Source organism: Prunus avium, chromosome 7, assembly GCF_965620075.1.
Source record: "Prunus avium chromosome 7, drPruAviu1.hap1.1, whole genome shotgun sequence".
NCBI classification, from domain to species: Eukaryota; Viridiplantae; Streptophyta; class Magnoliopsida; order Rosales; family Rosaceae; genus Prunus; species Prunus avium.
Window position 1 is genome coordinate 23,759,359 of NC_142290.1, and position 18,657 is coordinate 23,778,015.

At 37.4% G+C, this 18,657-nt stretch overlaps 3 protein-coding genes and 1 pseudogene across 3 annotated transcripts; 1 reads left to right on the forward strand and 3 right to left on the reverse strand.

The window, feature by feature from the left end:
* The first annotated feature begins 1,146 nt into the window (after nucleotides 1-1,146).
* LOC110770243 (uncharacterized) lies at nucleotides 1,147-6,444 on the forward strand. Its single transcript, XM_021974339.2, has 11 exons — nucleotides 1,147-1,575; nucleotides 2,343-2,430; nucleotides 3,666-3,757; nucleotides 3,872-3,990; nucleotides 4,070-4,185; nucleotides 4,259-4,386; nucleotides 4,480-4,566; nucleotides 5,074-5,134; nucleotides 5,246-5,286; nucleotides 5,379-5,499; nucleotides 6,198-6,444. Exons 1-11 carry the CDS (start codon nucleotides 1,217-1,219, stop codon nucleotides 6,255-6,257), a joined length of 1,272 nt encoding a protein of 423 aa, XP_021830031.1. The 5' UTR covers nucleotides 1,147-1,216; the 3' UTR covers nucleotides 6,258-6,444.
* On the reverse strand, nucleotides 6,245-8,523 carry LOC110770273 (aspartic proteinase CDR1 pseudogene; annotated as a pseudogene).
* Nucleotides 8,524-8,659: 136 nt separating this feature from the next.
* LIS (WD-40 repeat family protein / small nuclear ribonucleoprotein Prp4p-like protein) lies at nucleotides 8,660-12,312 on the reverse strand. Its single transcript, XM_021974338.2, has 5 exons — nucleotides 11,351-12,312; nucleotides 10,589-11,042; nucleotides 10,293-10,490; nucleotides 10,095-10,176; nucleotides 8,660-9,116 (listed from the first exon to the last, which is right to left on the reverse strand). Exons 1-5 carry the CDS (start codon nucleotides 12,109-12,111, stop codon nucleotides 9,022-9,024), a joined length of 1,590 nt encoding a protein of 529 aa, XP_021830030.1. The 5' UTR covers nucleotides 12,112-12,312; the 3' UTR covers nucleotides 8,660-9,021.
* Nucleotides 12,313-13,883: 1,571 nt separating this feature from the next.
* LOC110770274 (uncharacterized) lies at nucleotides 13,884-17,102 on the reverse strand. Its single transcript, XM_021974372.2, has 2 exons — nucleotides 16,660-17,102; nucleotides 13,884-15,055 (listed from the first exon to the last, which is right to left on the reverse strand). Exons 1-2 carry the CDS (start codon nucleotides 16,745-16,747, stop codon nucleotides 14,286-14,288), a joined length of 858 nt encoding a protein of 285 aa, XP_021830064.1. The 5' UTR covers nucleotides 16,748-17,102; the 3' UTR covers nucleotides 13,884-14,285.
* Between the last annotated feature and the right edge of the window lie 1,555 nt (nucleotides 17,103-18,657).

Sequence of the window (18,657 nt, forward strand, 5' to 3'; positions counted from 1 at the left end):
GACTTTGAGCCAAGAGGGCTCAATGATGACAAAGATCAAAGTGCATGAGCCTAAGGCATATGTTGGCAAACGAAGTGCTAAGAACTAGAGAATTTGTTTTGGGACATGGAGAAGTATTTCCAAGCTACCAAGTTTTCGAATGCTGAGTGTCCATCACGAGCATCCCCCGTGATTGCCTTTCATCTCCCATAAGTGCTCGATCAAGTCAACTTGACGTCTCTCGTGAACATAAGAAGATTGCATTTCCTGATAACGGTCAATCATAGGGTTGTTGTATCGACCGTCCTTAATCAACGGTTCGTGCTCTATTAGTTGTCCATTTGCTCCCATGGACCTTTCATAAATTCTTGTCAATGCCGTATTCATGGGATCAGGTTCGAACACCTTTGGAGCATCATATTTGAAATTTTAGAGGGATTTAGAAGATAAAAATGACACGTGGCGCAATTTTAGAGGGTGAAAATCTTATTTGAAATATGACATTAGAATTTTATAATAAATACCGACACGTGGCAACCGAGAATCTTATCCAAAAATCTTATCTGAAATTTGAGATCTGAATGTTATAACAACATATGGACCCGTGGCAACCGAAAATTTTATCCGAAAATTTAATTCAAAAACTTTACCCGAAATATTATCTGAAATTTTAGGTGAGAATTTTATAATTGGTGATTTTATTGGCACCCCAAAATTTGCTCTTTGCACCCCACTGAATTTTAGTAAAATTTAAAATTACTCAGTACACCCCATTTTTATTTATTTAAGTTTTGGCTCCATGGAAAATATGAATTCCCGCACTATGGAAATTGTGAAATGACGTCTATTTTGGTGGAAATTAAACTCGGGAATTTGATGCCTCAAGTTCCATGATTTTTTCCGCGCGTCATTTAATAAATTTCGTGCTTAAGTTGCCAAACAAGGGAATTGTCAATTTCTTCTCTTAAATTCCCGACTTTTAGCTAAATTCCGAGTTATTTTCCCGCATCCAAACGGAGGCATAGAAAATAGTTCTAGCCCAATTTTCTGATGAGGTGGCAGAATTCTATTGGAGCAATGACGACAACAAAGAACGTAACTGGACAGTCTTGAGTCACGACTCGCCGGGTCAAAACGCAGAGTTTCAATAAAAGAAAGAAAATAAGAAATTAAAGAGAAGAAGAGAAGACTACATTGCTCAGATCAGAGACACCAATATTGAGAGAGAGAGAGAGCCATGGCAGCTCGAAAGCGAGCTTCAACAGACTCGTCCGCACAAACCAAACCAAGCGAGACCACCACACGACCCAAACCCCAAGAACCTCCATTAACAGACCCGCCAATTGCACCGCCAAAGTCAGGTGTAATTCTCAAGCTCACCCTCTTCTTCGCAGTCCCATACTTTTACCTCATCCTCTATCACTACAAGATCGAACATGAGCTTCGAAAATCGATTCTCATCAATGCGGCTCTCAGCCTTGCCGGGTTCTTCGTCACCGTTAAGATGATCCCCGTGGCTTCCAGATACGTTCTCAGGCGCAACCTCTTTGGTTATGACATTAACAAAAAGGGTACCCCGCAGGGCACTGTCAAAGTGTGAGTCTTTGTTCAAGATATTTTAGTTATCTGTATAAAGGTTTTTTTTTCATTGAAATTATGATTTGGGTATGTGCTAGGATTGGTTTTTGATTGAATTGATGAACTGGGTATGTGTTACATTAAGGATTTGACTATGCTTATGAATCAAGCATGTTCAAGATTTGGTATTTTTTAAATCAAATTTATCAACTTGGCCTTTGTTATACTCTTTTTTGTTAACCAAATTCCTGTACTGGGCATTGTCTTTAATTCTTAAATACTATCCTGGCTGAATATTAAATGACTTACTCTGCTTCATGCATTGGAATTGTCATTTTTATTATATAGCTGTGAGCTATTTCATATTTAAGTTTATCCATTTCCAATCTCTAAGAGCAGAACGTATGCTGCATGCTAAATTTGCAGCTCAATTGTTTCATCTCTGTTCCTGAGTCTTTGGAGATCATTATTTAGACTGCTGTTTATGGAAAGTTTGATGATTTGCAGCATCAGTGATTATGGACAATTAAGGCACAGTGATTATCATCCATAGTTTTTTCTTTGGTTTTTCCTTTTGTATTCCCTAGAAATTGATTTTAGTGAGAAATCTTGATTTCTATTTCAGAATGTTTGTTCTAGAAAATGCAAAATCCAAATACTATGAAGTGTGCAATGGAGAAGATCCTCTTTTTTCTTTTCCAAATGTAAATAGTCTACTATATTAATCTGATGTTTCATACCCCTAACTAATCTTTTATAGTTAATGTTCCATTTGGGTTTTGCAGGCCTGAGTCATTGGGTATTGTTGTTGGAATTGTTTTCTTGGTCTTGGGAATCTTATTCCAGTATTTCAACTTCACTGCAGATTCAAATGTAAGTTGCTCAGAGGTGAAACTATTAGCTTTTGGTGAAACATGAGAATTCCTGTTTGTTTGTTATCTGTTTGCCTACTTTTTAAATGTAGTTATTTACATAGTTAAAGGCATTAGGGAAGAAACTGTTCCCACCAATTGAGGGGTAGGGAGATCAAAATGCATAATAAGATCACAGCCAATCTCAATGGAGCCATGGTGGTGCGGTGAGTATGCTTGCTGTAGTAGGGCTCCTTAGCTTAGTGTGGTTTGTGATGATGGTAGGCTGGAGGGAATGGTGCTGGTGGTGATTAAAGTCAACAACTAGAGCCTAAAAGTGCAAGACCCTGTGGTATTTAATATATCAATTGATAATGTTATGTTTCTTGACTATCTAAATCTTTTATTTGAAAGAAGAGTCTAAAAGAGGAAAGGAAATGTAGATTAAAGGTTTACTGTAGCGATTTTTCTTATGTGAAAGAATATCTAAAAGAATAACAATTGTGATAATTTACAAGAGACAAAAAGGATGAAAGGGCTGTTTTTCCTCTTTGTAATATATATGGAAACTATTGTATAGTGTGGGAAAATTTAAATAGCGCATTAAGGACAAAAGTAAAATTAAAAAAAAAAAAGAGGAAAATTAGCTTTTATTAAACAGTAAATACATGGGGACTTTTAATTTGTTTGGGCTCCTAAGCCATGGTGTAATGGTCATGGGGAAGAGCTGGCCCCACTGGTGATGATGTGGTCTGGGGAATATTGAATGGATTACAGTAGAGGATATGGTGGTGAGAACCGGTGTTTATTATTATTATTATTTTGCAACTAATGTTGCTGAGGGCAGTGAATGCTACAACTTTTAATGTAGAGTTTTGTAGGATAAGCATAAAATAACCATGCTTTGTACTGTTACTATGTAATGAGGACTGCTGGAATGAAAATAATGAACTAGAAGAGGCAAAATAAGAAAGGATACACTAGAAGTACTGACATTGTGGAATTAGAGTTAGAATGAGTTGACAACTGATATGAGAGCCAAGATGGTTTTGAGGTGTGGATGAAGATTGATGATGGCACTAGTAGGAGTGGATGCAAGTTGATCTGGAGAAGCAACTCTTTGATTTTCTGACATGATGAACTTCAATCCTTTTTGTATCACCTTCTAAGGCTTCTTCTACTGAATTTCATGTTTGTAAATTGTGGCCATCTGTTTGGATGGTGGAAGACTAAAGTGTTAACATTTCAATCATGCAGTGGCTAGTCGAGTACAATGCAGCATTAGCATCCATATGCTTTATGGTATTGCTTGGATTTGTAGATGATGTTCTTGATATACCTTGGAGGGTGTGAGTATCCAGTTATTTCTAGATATTTATACCATTTGCAAAATATTTTAGCTTCAAAATGGCTCTCCAAATTAACTGAGTTCCTATGTGTTTTCTTCTAATTGTGGGGCGCAGGAAACTACTACTGCCATCCTTTGCAGCTCTACCTCTGCTGATGGCCTATGCTGGACATACAACTATCATCATACCAAAGCCTCTTATTCCATATGTTGGGCTAGAGGTTTTGGATCTAGGTATGCTCATAAAAAGAGTTGCATAGCTCTAAGAAAGTGAGAAATGAATTTGTATCTTATGTTCCTTTTATACATGTAGGATGGATGTACAAGCTATACATGGGACTTTTGGCGGTTTTCTGTACAAACTCCATCAACATTCATGCTGGCTTGAATGGTCTTGAAGTTGGGCAGACAGTTGTCATTGCATCTGCTGTGAGTATAAAGACTTGTGAAACACTGGCCCTCCAGCTCTGTTATAAAAATGACACATGCTACTGATCTGCAGATTTTAATACACAATATCATGCAAATTGGAGCATCTGCAGATTCTGAGTATAAGATGGCACATGCATTCTCTCTATATCTTGTCCAACCCTTATTAGCCACCTCATTGGCGTTGTTCTCTTACAACTGGTGAGTTGCTTTCTGTATTATTTTACTGAGTTGCTTATGTTTATGGCTCTCGTCTTTCATAAATATTTACCATTTCCTTTCTCCTTATTTTAGGTATCCTTCTTCAGCTTTTGTTGGAGATACATACACATACTTTGCTGGGATGACGATGGCTGTAGCTGGGATTTTAGGCCATTTTAGGTGTGTTCTCCCTTATCATTCAATTTCATTTTAATACTAATAATATGTGGGACCTTAATTTGCATATTTTAGTTATGGCTTGCAATCCTGTGCTAAGTTTTTGTTACCTACATAATTTTTTAACTGGAACTCCCAATCTTGCATAAATAAAAGGCATCATGGCGAAAATTCTTGTTTTTGGTACCCTAGAAAATCCTTGCCTTTCTTTATTCAGGAACCTAATATTGCTTTCTATTCTTCAAGTCTATGCCATAGATGGAAACTTATAAGATTGTCAGTCGCTCTTGTTTCAATTGATTTCTTTCTCTTTCTTTTTCCATTTTTTTTTTTTTCATTTTGCCAATACCTGGTTGTTTATCCTGTTGCTTAGGATATAATGTCACCCTCAATCACCTTTAAAAGCTGACATTCCCTGATGTTTCCTCTTACAAGAGAAATATGTTAAAGTGAACCTGGTTGTTTGCCTGATGGTTGACTCTTGTTTATCCTTTTGAATTTTGGTTTCAGTGAAACACTCCTGATTTTCTTTGCCCCTCAAGTATTGAACTTTCTCTTGTCACTGCCCCAGGTTTGATATAATCCTCTCTCTCTCTCTCTCTCTCTCTCTCTCTCTCTCTCTCTCATACATGACAGCTAAAATTCATGACATGTACCTCACCTTTTGTTACCTTCTTTTCAGCTTGCTGGCATTGTTCCATGTCCACGGCATCGTCTTCCTAGGTAATTTTGTGTGAATTCTAACTTATGATTAGGAACTGCTGGAGGCATCATAGAGAATGATCACTATAAATATCTTTCCTTTTACTTCTCAGGTTTGATCCTGGCACTGGACTGCTGACTGGGACAAATGATGGGACACTTGTAAACTTTTTTCTAAGACGATTTGGCAGGATGACGGAGAAGTCACTTTGCATCTATCTTCTAGTTTTCCAGGTTATTTATTCATTTTTTTTTTCCCTATAACCTGCATATTTACTGCATGTAATCTTGAGTCCACCTCCATCACCACAAGATATTTGTGTGGTATGCAAAAGCCTATGACCTGCATTCTTAGGCTAAATGGGGAAAGATCCAGCTGAACTTGTAAATACTTCCTGCACATGTGAGTGTTATCGTTTGTCACCATTTGGACAATAAGTTGATACTGTTGGCATGATTATGCCATGTCAGTCATGCTCCAAATCTAGTAAGTATAAAACCTACCCAAGTAGATTGGTTACTAAAAAGTAAGAAGCCAGCAGCTTAAGGATCCATGTATTTCACCCCAATTTTCTGAGATTAAATCTTAGTTGATTGTTTTCTTTGGTACATTGGGGTGGGATTGAATCCCATGAGATATTCCAATCCTAACCTCCTCACCTGAGCTATCCCCTGGGGTTTAAATCTTAGTCGATTGTTTTAGGCAAAATATATCCATCTATTAAGAATGGTTTTTAGCGTTTTATGTCTCCAGGTGGAAACCTAGTGAACAGTTGGCATATTGTCTGAAAATATACTGCATTCTTTGGTGTTTTAGTTAAGATGCATGCTAAGGTGCATGCCGGACAATTTATTGATATTCTGTGATCATATTTGTGTTTTAGTTGTGTAATTTGTAAATGTTGCAATTGTTGAATGCCTACATGCAACAGGCCATCGCTTGCTGCTTCTGTTTCGTGCTGAGATTTTTCCTTGCTGGCTGGTACAAGTGATGCGGAAGGGACGCAATACTTTTGGCTAATTTATTAACGTTCATGGACTATCCACGCGCATTTCCTTTTTGGTGAAGGAAGCATGTTGTACTGTATTATTTCCTGTAAGTGGGTCGAAGCCAGAGATGCTAGAGTACATCTTTGAGTTAAAATACAAATGAGTGATTTGAAGTTTTGACATCCTTAAGATGGTTCCAATTTATATTTGTTTATATTATTTTAAAGAAAGGATCTCACAATGAGATAAATTTAGAGTTATGATTTGTATTTTGGCCCTTGAAGATGAGAAAAATTGGCCAGGTTTGAAATTGTCTTGGAATGCTAACCCATGGCTCTTAGGGTAATCAATCACTAGGCAAGACTGCCAAATTATTAATGAATAATATTGTAAATTTGTTTTTTTTATGTGGGAATAATATTGTAATGTTTACCTACATTTACTGATTTGCAACTTTATGGCTTTCTATTTTTTGATAAAATCAACATTATGCTTAAATTGGTTGACATTATGCATCTATATATGAAATGACAAGTTGAAATGTGCAGCATTATGTCGTCTATTTGCGGCATTGTGCTATGGGACAATACTACACTATGCTATGACACCAAATTCATTTTTGGTGCAATCAGTAGGCTTAAAAGAAACAGTATCTTTCTTAAGGTCATAGCCTATCAAGAGATTCGTTTGTGCCATGTTGCCGAAGACAGCGACACTCTGATTAATAGGTCTGAAAGCAAAGCAGACAACGTCCATTGACAATCTTAAGAAGGTGTTCACTGCAGTCAGCTTCACATTTGCACCAGCGAAATGTGCAGTAATTAACGGAGCTTTGATAGCACCAGATTTGGTCCGGTAGCAAAGGCTTAGGAAGCAACGAGGATCACTTGCACGTCTTAACCATATGGCCTTACTCACTGCCAATTCCAGCTTATTGTAAAAGTCTTCTGGTAGCAATGTCAACGTAGTCCCGGAATCGACGATAATATTGCCCTCTGCTGGAGCAAATGAGGAGCTCAGTGAACCGTTATATTGCAATCTCTTACGTCCCACACTCATTGCTTCCAACCTTAGATAATAAAAAGATTTTCGGTCTTGTAGAAGTAAGGGGTTAGAAACCACCATGACACCAGGAACCACAGCTTCACTGCCAAAGCTCATTTTGCTTGAAGAGTTGAGTCTTGAAAAGGCCTGCCCAAGGCAGTAGGAGAATTCCCCATCAACTGAAGAACTCATTTGAGAGATAAGAGACACCGATCCACATGCGAGGCCGATCATGCCTGATCCATTCTTGTTGAAGAGGCCTTCATTGTCTTGTCCACAACCAAAGATCATTTTTGGGAGTGAAACTGGTTGGCCAGTAGTGGAGCCAAAAGTGACTTTCTGTGGCTAGAATTCCCTTGCTGTAGGATCCATCTCCATAAGAAACTGTGTAGTGACTAACTTCTGCATTGGGAAGGGAAGAAGTTCCATTCACAGATTGACACTCGCTTGAGCTACGATAAATTTCTGCATAAGTTTTGGAATTTTTCGGATCAAAGATCGGTGCTTTCTGCTTGTAACAGTGGTGCAAGGCATGCATTGCGTCCAGGTAAGATCACTACCTGTATCTGCAACGCCAAAGAATTCCCAAGGAGGTGCACCTACTGATATTTTCATGAGATATTCACCCATGTCTGATATTATTGTAGATTTAGGCATGTTTGAAAGGAATGAAATTTTGCTCAAGAAATCGACACGGTTAATGGAACGCTGCAAAGCATTTCTCACACGTTGTGACAGTGTTTATGAAGGATTATAGAGAGGGGACATGGGAGAGTCGTGGTGAATAAGCTCCACACTGAAGCCACCATTAAGATCAGCTTGTATAAGAAAGAAGGGGAACAAATAAGTAGCAGATACCATGAGAGCTATTGCCATGGAGAACGAAGGGTTAGTCGAAATGGCTCCCATGGCTCTCTGAGAAGATTGTATGAAGCTCAGTACCCCGTGGTGAATAAGCTCCACACTGAAGCCACCATTACGATCAGCTTGTATAAGAGAGAAAGGGAACAAATAAGTAGAGCAGATACCATGAGAGCTATTGCCATGGAGAACGAAGGGTTAGTCGAAATGGCTCCCATGGCTCTCTGAGAAGATTGTATGAAGCTCAGTACCCCAAACTAATATAGGAGTGAAAACAAGACTATAATAAAGGTAGGAAGAGTGAAATTTATGGCAAGAAAATAAAATAAAATCTTCCTTTAACTTAGATTTGAGGTGTTTCTCTGACTACTGTCCAGATTCTTATTAATTGCTTCTCTCCTTTGTCATCAACTCCTCATCTATTCTTTGCTTGCTTATCGATGATCCAATTCTCATTTATTCAAGCTAATTTAAAACATAATCCAAAGACAAACAAAGAGGATAAAAAAGGCTTTCAAGTCAAAAGTTCAGCATTTAAGATTACGTGACTAAACACTGTTCCACTGGCAGCACAGAGCCTCACAACTTTTATAATATAAAAAATTTGAATACCAATATCTACCAGTCAGCAAGGGTTCCATCTGAAGCAGCTAATAAAAGAGGCATTTTAGATGTCTTTCAAGTTGTTAGAGACATTATCTCATGTACCTTATGATGTTACAGCTAGAACCAACTTTCCGATTTTGAACTAGAACCAAGCCTTTAACCCTGAATGAACTGTCTCACTATAATCCATGTATTCCCAAGTAAGATCGACCAACACTTTCATCTTTTGTAGTTTTAAGGAGAATTGAGGAGTTCCTAATCTACATCCATTGCCTGATCCTTCTCATTGGTACTGCTGGACCACAGTTTGATGGTTCGGTCATGTGATACAGTAGCAATTTGATGCCCATCTGCCATCAGCAACAACATAAGCAATTAGATAACAAGTAGTCACTCCAAGAAATCCAAGCAGGTTAAAAGAGCACTTTTACTTTCAGAATTAATAGAAAACCACAAGCAGGGCAAGAAAAACTTTTAAAAAGTATTTATTCCAAGAAAAACCCAAGAAGGATAGAAAAGAAAAGAGTAAGGGAAATTACTACAGGGTCTATGGGACATAATTAGAAAGGCTAGGCGGCACAGAGATATTCATATATTTTACACATAAAGGGGGAAATAGAGTATTTAGGGTTTTCCGTAAGGATACAACTACAAATTGCACCTAGTGGGGTTGAAGTAGAAATTCTTAAAACTGTGGGATTTCGAGTAATGTCTTCAAGTGAAGCAAATATCTTGGTGAGTCAATACTGTTTGAAGTTATCATTCTTTGTATCAAAACAATGTAATCTAAGGGAGTTCATTTATATATTCTTCTCATCAATGAAATATAGAATGAGATAATCAATCAAGACCAAGATGACAGCAATAAACCTGCTTCAAGGAAACAATAGAATCAACTACAGTTTCTTTTTTTTGGGTTTTGTAGAGAATGTAGTACCAACCTCCTTCGAACCCAAGACCACTAGGAGTTAGTGCAAGCGCACTTAACCACAAGGACAGGTAGAAGGCCAGTACTACAGTTTCTCACTTTATTCTGACAAAGGTCTATACCCTTAAGTTAACCCGTAATACCAAGATCTAAGTTGGTGAAGTCAAAATATGATGACAAGAACATCGGATAGTACACAAAGATAGCTGGTACAGTGGTTATCTGCACTTACACACCCCCACCCCCCCCCACCCCCCCAAAAAAAAAAAAAAAAAACAATCATTTGTTATTATTCTTTGCACTATGCCTCTTACACCAAAAAGTCCATGCATACTTAAATGGGTGAAAACAGGACGTAATAATCAAAAGAATATGCATAACCGTTGATTAGGAAACTTACCTCCTGCAATATCCAAAGAAGTAACTTTTGCTTCATGTCCAGAGAGCGTCCTGACAGGCTTAAAATCTCGGGCTGACCATATCTGGCAAAGATGAGATATTGCATAATCAAGATATGAACCAATAAAATGGTAATCAATATTAATAACTCCAAATTCACTCTCTATTTAGAAATCATGGTTCTCAAAAAGTAGTGTACCTTTGTTGTCAAATCATACGAAGCAGTTACTAAGAAATATCCCTCTTGAGGCTCAAATTTGACCTGTGATATGAGATTGGAATGTGCTGGAATGATGTATATGGATTTCTTTTTTCTTAAATCCCATATCCTGCAAGTGTTGTCTTCACCCCCACTGGCTAAATAATAGCCATTTGCTGAGAAACTGAGTGCTAGAACCTGAAAGATAACCAAATGTTAAAATAATTGAATGAAACGTGTACAAATAATGAAAATTAATTGCATTAAAAATATAAAAGATAAAACTAGAGTCTCACTTTCTTGACATGGCCTTCCAAGGAAAGAATACTTCTACCCGTACGGAGGTCCCAAACACGAGCAAGTGCATCCAGTCCAGAAGATGCCACCAATGATCCATCAGGGTGGAATGCTATCCCGTAGACACTCCTACTGTGACCTTCTTGAAGAAGCAACTCTTCACTAGTTTCTACATCCCATAGCCTCCATGTCTTGTCAAAACTAGTTGTACCTAAATATTTTCCTGATGGATGGAAGGCAATACGTGCAAGACGGTCCAAATGACCCTTAAATGTCACCAGCTGAGATCCTTCAGTGTTCCACAACTTTGCAGTACGGTCAGCAGAAGCAGTTGCTACGAGGTTATGCACAGGAGAAAACTGAACATCAGTCAGGCGCTCTGTGTGTCCCTTCAAGGTGGCAAACTTCTTTGCTTCAGGCATGCTCCACAACTTGGCAACTCCACTTATAGCACTGAGAAAGGTAAAGCAACACAAGAAAATTAGTCCAACCTCTTCTATATACAATAAGTCTCACAAAATCTATAGTACTAGCAAAGCAATAAATCTTGGCTAGCCATCATAAAAATACGTAGTTAGCATAATAATATTAAAAGGTTGAAACTTTTTTTTTTCACTTATAATCATATGTTTACCTTACAACCCAAGATGGCTATAGTCATCAAAAATCAAATAGCAGGAAATAAACCATGAATTATCATATTTAGCAATGAACTAAATTTACAATTCAGACACCAAAAAAGAGAGGTAAAGAGACCATACCAAGTGGCAAGCAGTTTTCCATCATGTGAGAAAGAACAACCAGAAAGTGGCCTATCATCCCCAATCTCACTACAATCTAGTTCCAAACTTGATGCCTGCCTCAAAGCCCAGTCCAACTCTGCATCCATATCCTCATCTGGGTCATCCTTCTTCCTTCGAGCCCGTTCAAGCCGCGAAGCTGCCCTCTTAATGGAGTACTTTGCAATGTCAATTCTCGCATTCAACAAAGCTTTGGATCCTTCAGTGTAAAAAGGGTACTGAACCATTTGATCATCACCATCTTCCAATGCAGCAGAAGCGGCAGCCTCCTCCTCCTCATGAACTTTCAACAACTTCTCCAACTCGCCTTGCGAATCAAGCCTTGCCATGATCATCCTCAACCTGTCTCGCCTCTCCATCTCTCTTTCTCCAAAAAGAGTAATGGGTTCGCCGAGCCGCCGAAGACGAGCCCTCACAGCCATGTCGTTAGTGGGAACAGCAAGAGCAGAAGCACGGCGCTTCATCAACAGTTCTTGAATTGCTTTCTCCTGTCGCTCTCTCACCACTCTGCTCTCTTCCGATATTTCGTATTCGGCACCCGAAACGCCGGTGGCTCGGGGAGGACCCGCCGAATCGGAATCGGAATCGCTCGTACTCGCCCTCGCTTCACCATTTTGTGGCGCCGGCGGCCTCGGTACGGGAGGTCGAACTGGAGCAATTGGGACTGCTGCAACAGATGGCTCTGCTACAGTTGTTGAAGGTTTATCCTCCTCCATAGTCATGGCACTTTACTGAAAAACAAAACTACCTAGCGCAGTTTTCCCCCTTTTTCTCAGTGAGACCTATAAACGAACAGTTTATGTGCAATGTGTGAAGGAGACAGTACAGAAATGTCAGAAACCCTTTACCCTGCTCGAGCTTCGCTCTCTTCCCCTCCGTCCTCTTCAGTCTTCAGATTTTACAAACCTTATTCTGGGACTTGGTTTGGGTCGGGGTTTTTTGACAATGGACCTCTGGTGGATTCTTTAGTAATGGGTTCTGCTAGAAAGAGGCCTGATGCCTGCCCAAAAAGCCTTTCCGGATAAAGAAACCATGTAAATGGGCTCAAAGCCTCAAACTCTAACTAACTCAAGGCGATTTCGTAACCACCAATTTTCAAATTTTAATTTTAATTAAATTATACTTTGTATTTTAGTACGGCCAACTAGGTCGGTTCGATTCATGAGAGATCTCAACCCCATTAAGTGCCTGTTTGGTATTTGCTTATTTGGGGTGATAAGTGATTTTTTAAAAATTTTGGAAAGCCCAATCCGTTTGGTAAACTATGAGAAAATAACTTATTATTAAAAATTGCTGTGAGAGAAAGCTATTAGGGAAAGCAGCTAATAAGGTGCTTTCATTTTCTGATTATGCATAAATCAATTTTGAAGATATGCTAGGTTTAATGATTATGCGGCAATCATTTTTTGATTATATGGGAATCCATACCAACAACACTTTTAACAAAAAGTTTACCAAACGCCAAACAGATTCTTCTCACAGCTGATTTCTCTCACAGCAAATCTGATAGCGATTATTTTCACAGCACAGCAATGCCAAACTGGCCCTAACTGTATCGAATTTTCGGTAAATGAAAATCTCTACCAATAACCGATACATTGGACACTAATCAATTCCAAGTACATGGATGCATTTCCAATTTCACATGCTCATTGCCAAACATAACCTTATTAATATGACTTATTTATCAAAATTATAAATTAAAAAAAATACTGGAATAACCTCAAGATTTAGACATGTATTTTAATAATGGAATAAATATTTATTTAAATTTCAATTATGTACCAATTTTAAGTGGTATTTGAAGTCATAAATTGGAGAACTTAAGAATTTGGAATTGAATCAACGACTCTTTCTAGCTGATCTAATTCCTAATTTTGAAGGCGTTTGATTATGGATTTTACTATGGAACTCTCGTGATTTTTTATTTTGTGTGTGTAAGTAAACATAGAAAAAGTGGAATTGAAATCATTCCAATACTCATGTGTCAGTAAACACTCGGAAAAAATAATTTGGAATAATTCCGATATCCATTATTAATTAAAAATAATAATTTAATTAAACCAAACCATCAACTCGATATGATCGGTATGCAAATTTTTCGAATCAAATGCCCACCCCCAATATCCATTACTTTAAGAAAGTGAGAGAACCATGAGTAGGGGTAAAATGTTTCCGCCCAAAATGATGAATGAGGGAAGTTGGCATTCCCCAATTCTTTATATATGAATATTGACCAAGGGACAAAGTATGAAAAAAGGAAGGCATTGGAACAAGAGAACAAAGACAACGACAACTTCCAGAGAACACATAAACGTGTAAATAAAAAAACTCATCAACCCAAACGTCGCTATTCTCATCAAATTCCTTTTTCCCACTCCAACTAAAATCTTCCTGATTACAAGAAAATAAAAGAAAACTTTGGCTTTTTCGTGTTTTCTTTGTTTTTGTTTTCTGTCAGCAAAGAATAAAAGAAAATTATGGCTGAAGGCACTTAGAACAAAAGAAGTATTACATTTACTTACACTGCATAGATTTCATGAGAAAGTATCACATTCTGATCAGATTATACATTTTTTGTTGACAATCAACGAACATATCACCTAAGATATGGACAGTAACCTAATTTCACAGGCTACCTACAAAATCTCAGGCGAGTTCTCATCAACATATGACCAAAATGCAACACATACAAACTGAATTAATAGAATTTGCTCAACTTTTGCCCCAGTTCATAGTACCACCTATTATATACCCTGCCCTATAAACAGCCCAATAGAACGAAAGAAAAAAAAAAAAAAAATAGCTACAATACGTACGACATATTCTCACAAAACTGTTTTCTTCCAACTCCATTGCAGTCTTAAATTTGCTGACATTGCCAAGTTCCACTGCCTCAAGCCAGGTTTTCATAGCCAACATGAACCCTGTTGTTCCTTCTCCCTCCGTTCCTCCACCCTCGATCTTTCTGATGGTAATCGCCATTAAATCTTGAGGTCTTGTATCTTGAGTTGTACCAACTGCCACCCTCTTTCTTCCTGCTATTTGCATCCGACTTTCCCCCAAAAGCTCCATCAGTTCGTCTATAATACATGTTGTTTGGACCACCAGTATTGTTCTTCCATTCACTAGCATTGTTCTCCCAATTGTTATCCCATCCTCCTACGGCTGCTTTACTCTGAGCAGAAACAGGTTCCCAAGGATTTTCTTTATTATCCTCATTCCATCCATGATTCCAATTTTCAGGATTTTCTTTATTTTTGAAGTCCTCTTCTTCATCACCCCATCCGGTGCACGAAAATGACTGATTTAAAAGGAGGGGATTGCCGAGAATAACAGCATCTTCTTGGGTTTTATCATCGGAGGGTTTAGGCTCCCTTTCCAAATCCAAAACCAGTTCAGGATCAATGCTGGAGTTCCAATCAATATCATCGATATAAATGTCAGGATCCGGCAACGATATGCTACAGTGTAGACCATTAATCTCCTCCCAAAACCGGTTTTTTGCATTGTTGAATGCCTCTTCACCAGCAGAATCATTCCACTGAACGATGTTTTCATAGAGATACATATACTTCTTTGTTTCTATGAGTTTTCCCCATGGAACTGAGCCAACAATCAAACAGAATTTCCTTTCCCAGTGCGGCACACTGAACTGCCAACTATCTGGTAAGAGAAAACAAATAAAACTGTCAATTCAATCATCATAAAACTACAGAACATTCTACATTTGGTTAACAAGTAAACAAAAATAGAAGAAAGAATCCCAATTTCCTTGAAAGGGAAAGAGATGGAATGAATGATCCCAGAAATGGAAATATGATGCAACCTGGGAAACAGATGCAATAAAGGATCACAGAGAGGGAAATATGATACAAACTCGAAAAGTAATGCTATAAATATATATAGAGGGCAACCCGAACGACAAAGGAAATCTAACCGAAAAAGACAATGGAAATCTAACCGAAAAAGACAAATTTGTTTGCGATTTCATCAACAGCTAAACTAACCAAATCAGCAAGAAACTTATTTCCAAACGAAAAATGTCGTCACCCTTCTTTAAAACCGTACATATCACTGTAACATTTAAAGGAAAATCCAACAGAAAAACGACAATGGGAATCTAACCGAAAAGACAACTGTCGTGCTTTTCGCGATTTCAACAGCATTTTCACACCTTTTTTTTTCGGGTTACAAAATTGAAAATCCATATCAAGTTAACATTAACAGCTAAACTAACCAATCAGCAAGAACCTTATTTCCAAAACCAAACATGCCACTGCAAGTCTGCAACATAGCTTCAGCTAGAAATCGTGAATTTAACAAAAATAAAACAATACTCTGCAAATTAAAACTCTCGCAGTTCAAATATTAGAAGCTACACTTCCCAGGTACACAAGCAACTGAACACGGTAACAAAAATGTATAAAGCCCTGCCAAAAACCATATTCGTTGCAATAAAATCTACACATATACAAATATCAACTAATTCGAACACCGCTCTGTTTTAGTGACAAAATCAAACAGGGTAATCATTCAAAACAAAGAACTTCTACCATCATAACAGCCTAGCTCACCTCATAGTGTAAAACTTCTATACACAATGAAGCCATCTTTACAGAACCACACATGCTCCAGCTCGGGAAAAGAAACTAAAAGGTTAACTACAGTTGGCGAGGGATTTACCAAAACCACTACTGCTCCCCCTGATATGGAAAAAAGCAGAAAATTTTTCTTTGAGAAATCTTCTGCTGTCTGGTAGATTTCAGAAAAAACTCCTGGTTATAGGTTTTATTAAGACTTATAAGAGTAACCACCTTATTTTATTTCCAAAAGTGGCGAGATTTTGAGACAAAATAAGATTTGTTTCTTAATTAACTTCTAAAACCTCAATCAATGATATATCTCCATTAGTCTCCTACTCAAATAAGATTGTTTTTTTCTTAATAAAAAAATTCTCCCCGTTGGTAAAACTTTTTGTCATGAAACTTTGTTCTGTAGAGACAAAAGAAGCCGGTATATAGTTATACAAAGCAAATAGAAAAATCAGGTAGAACCCATATGCATAATTCCAAAAACAAACAAACTTCAACCCACTCAGCGGCTCAAGAAACAGAACCAAATTCATAAACAACACAAACAGAGATAACCATAAGAAAATCAAAGAAGAACCCAATTTCCCAAACTAAAAACCCACCTCAAAGAAACAATCTTCAACAAACTTACAAACCAGTGCTCATGAAAAAACTTCAAATTATAAATATATATACCCTGTGGCGGCTTTCTGTTCTGTGGTTTAGTCCAGGGAATGTGCTGTTGAGAAGAAATGTAACCTTGTTGGCCTCTCCAACTCCCCATGATTAAAAACCAGCGCACGGCACTGAGTTCAAGCAGAAATAAAAAATAAAAAAAAATGAAAAATCAAGAGCAAGAATTTGGAAATTCTGATGCCTTGAGCAGATGGGTATCTGAATTTGTAGCTGATACAGGTCACAGATCGGATGAGAAGCTAGAGAGAGGCGTGAGATTGTTGTGTTTGTGCCCCCGAGAATTAAAAGGGAAGCGAGGACCTACTTTTTTTTTATTTTTTTATTTACCCTCTCTCTCTCTCTCTCTCTGGAATATGATGAAAGAAAGTATTTCCGAGGTTTTAGAACTGTTTTTGTTTCCTTAAAAAGACCCTGGTTTTGGTCTCTTGTTTGCAGCCCTTGGTTTTGTAAACAATTACCAATTTCGTATAAATAGACAGAAAGAGAGTTTTCGATGATGATGGGGTCGGTGACTGGGTGGCGGTCCAAGAGGGTTTCACTGCCCCACACGTCTACAACATAGCTATGGAAACTCATACCGCAAGTTTTGTGCGTTACAAGTCTTTTCTTTTTTCTTTTTTGTTTGGTTGGGTTGAAATTGTGCGTTACAAGTTAGTGCAGTGACTTCATCAGTCGAAATTGTGGTAGGAAATGCCGGAAGTTATAAATTGGGATTTTATTTTTATTCCCAAATGGAAAATGATGATTGAAAAATAATTGAATTTCCAAAACTGATAATTTTTTTTCTTTGTAAATAAAGAATTCAATTTTGATTTATACGATTTTTAAGGAATTTTCTTTTCGCAAAAAATAAAATTTAAAAAAAAAAACTCAAACTTGATACCATGGCAAACCATGCACTACAATTCTTTTAGAATGTAAATTCTTAACCAAAACCCATCATATCATAGTTATTATTCTCCATAGAGGAACCAAAACCCCTTCTGCAATCCTTGAATAGATGCTCAATGGATTCCACTGAAGAAACACTTCTTGAACAAGTAACTTTTTATGACCCCATAACCCAAAGAAAAGTCTTCACCTTAGGTGGGAATAGCAAGCTGCCAAATAAAATTCTACTTCCACTTCAAAGTACGTCCCTCATGGACCAAGGTGCTAAAGTAGAGTTAACAGAAAAATTGTCATTGGAAGTGAGGTACCAAATGCATTAATGAGAACCACTACCAGAAAACCGAGAATGAATAATGACAATCAAATTCACAATATTATTTCGCAAATTGATGCAGCGAAAACGAACGAAGTGATAACTTTGAACAATCTTAATTCTGTTGATTCTAAGAATACCCGAAATTAGGAATAAAAGATAGAACTACACCTCTAATATGTTGAATTCTAAGAATGCCCAGATAAAGAGTAAGAAAGATGAGAGAAAATCTCTACTTCATTTGATAATCAAACGATACAACTTATAATATGTAAAGCAAAATTAGATGACTTAATGATTTATGATTTTTTTTTTTTTTTTTTTTTTTTTTTTTTTTTTTTTGCATTGATGATCTATGAATGAAGACTTGAAAAATTGACAGTTCGGATCGTTCAAAAAAAATTCTTAGTGGACACCAATGAGTGTCCCTCAAATAAAATTAATTGAAGGATCTCTCACCCATCCATATCTAAGAACACCTTCCAAAGACCGTCCTCACTATTCTCCTTCACTTCATCCTCTCATAGTTTAACGCGATCAAACTTCAAAGCATCCAAAACCAAGGTCAATTTCTTGTGATTCTTCAACTTTGCATTCAATATCATGATTCGTAATCCTAGATTTGAATTATTTATGAACCCATATTTGTGAAAACTTCAAAAAATAAATAAATTAAAGTTTGGTCTCTTTTGATTTTTCGATTTGTACCATTGTTCTTTCTTATCTTTTACTAGTTATTTGCTTTCCGTGAATCTTAGTCTTGTGCTTATGTAACTTTGTCATTTTTTAACAAA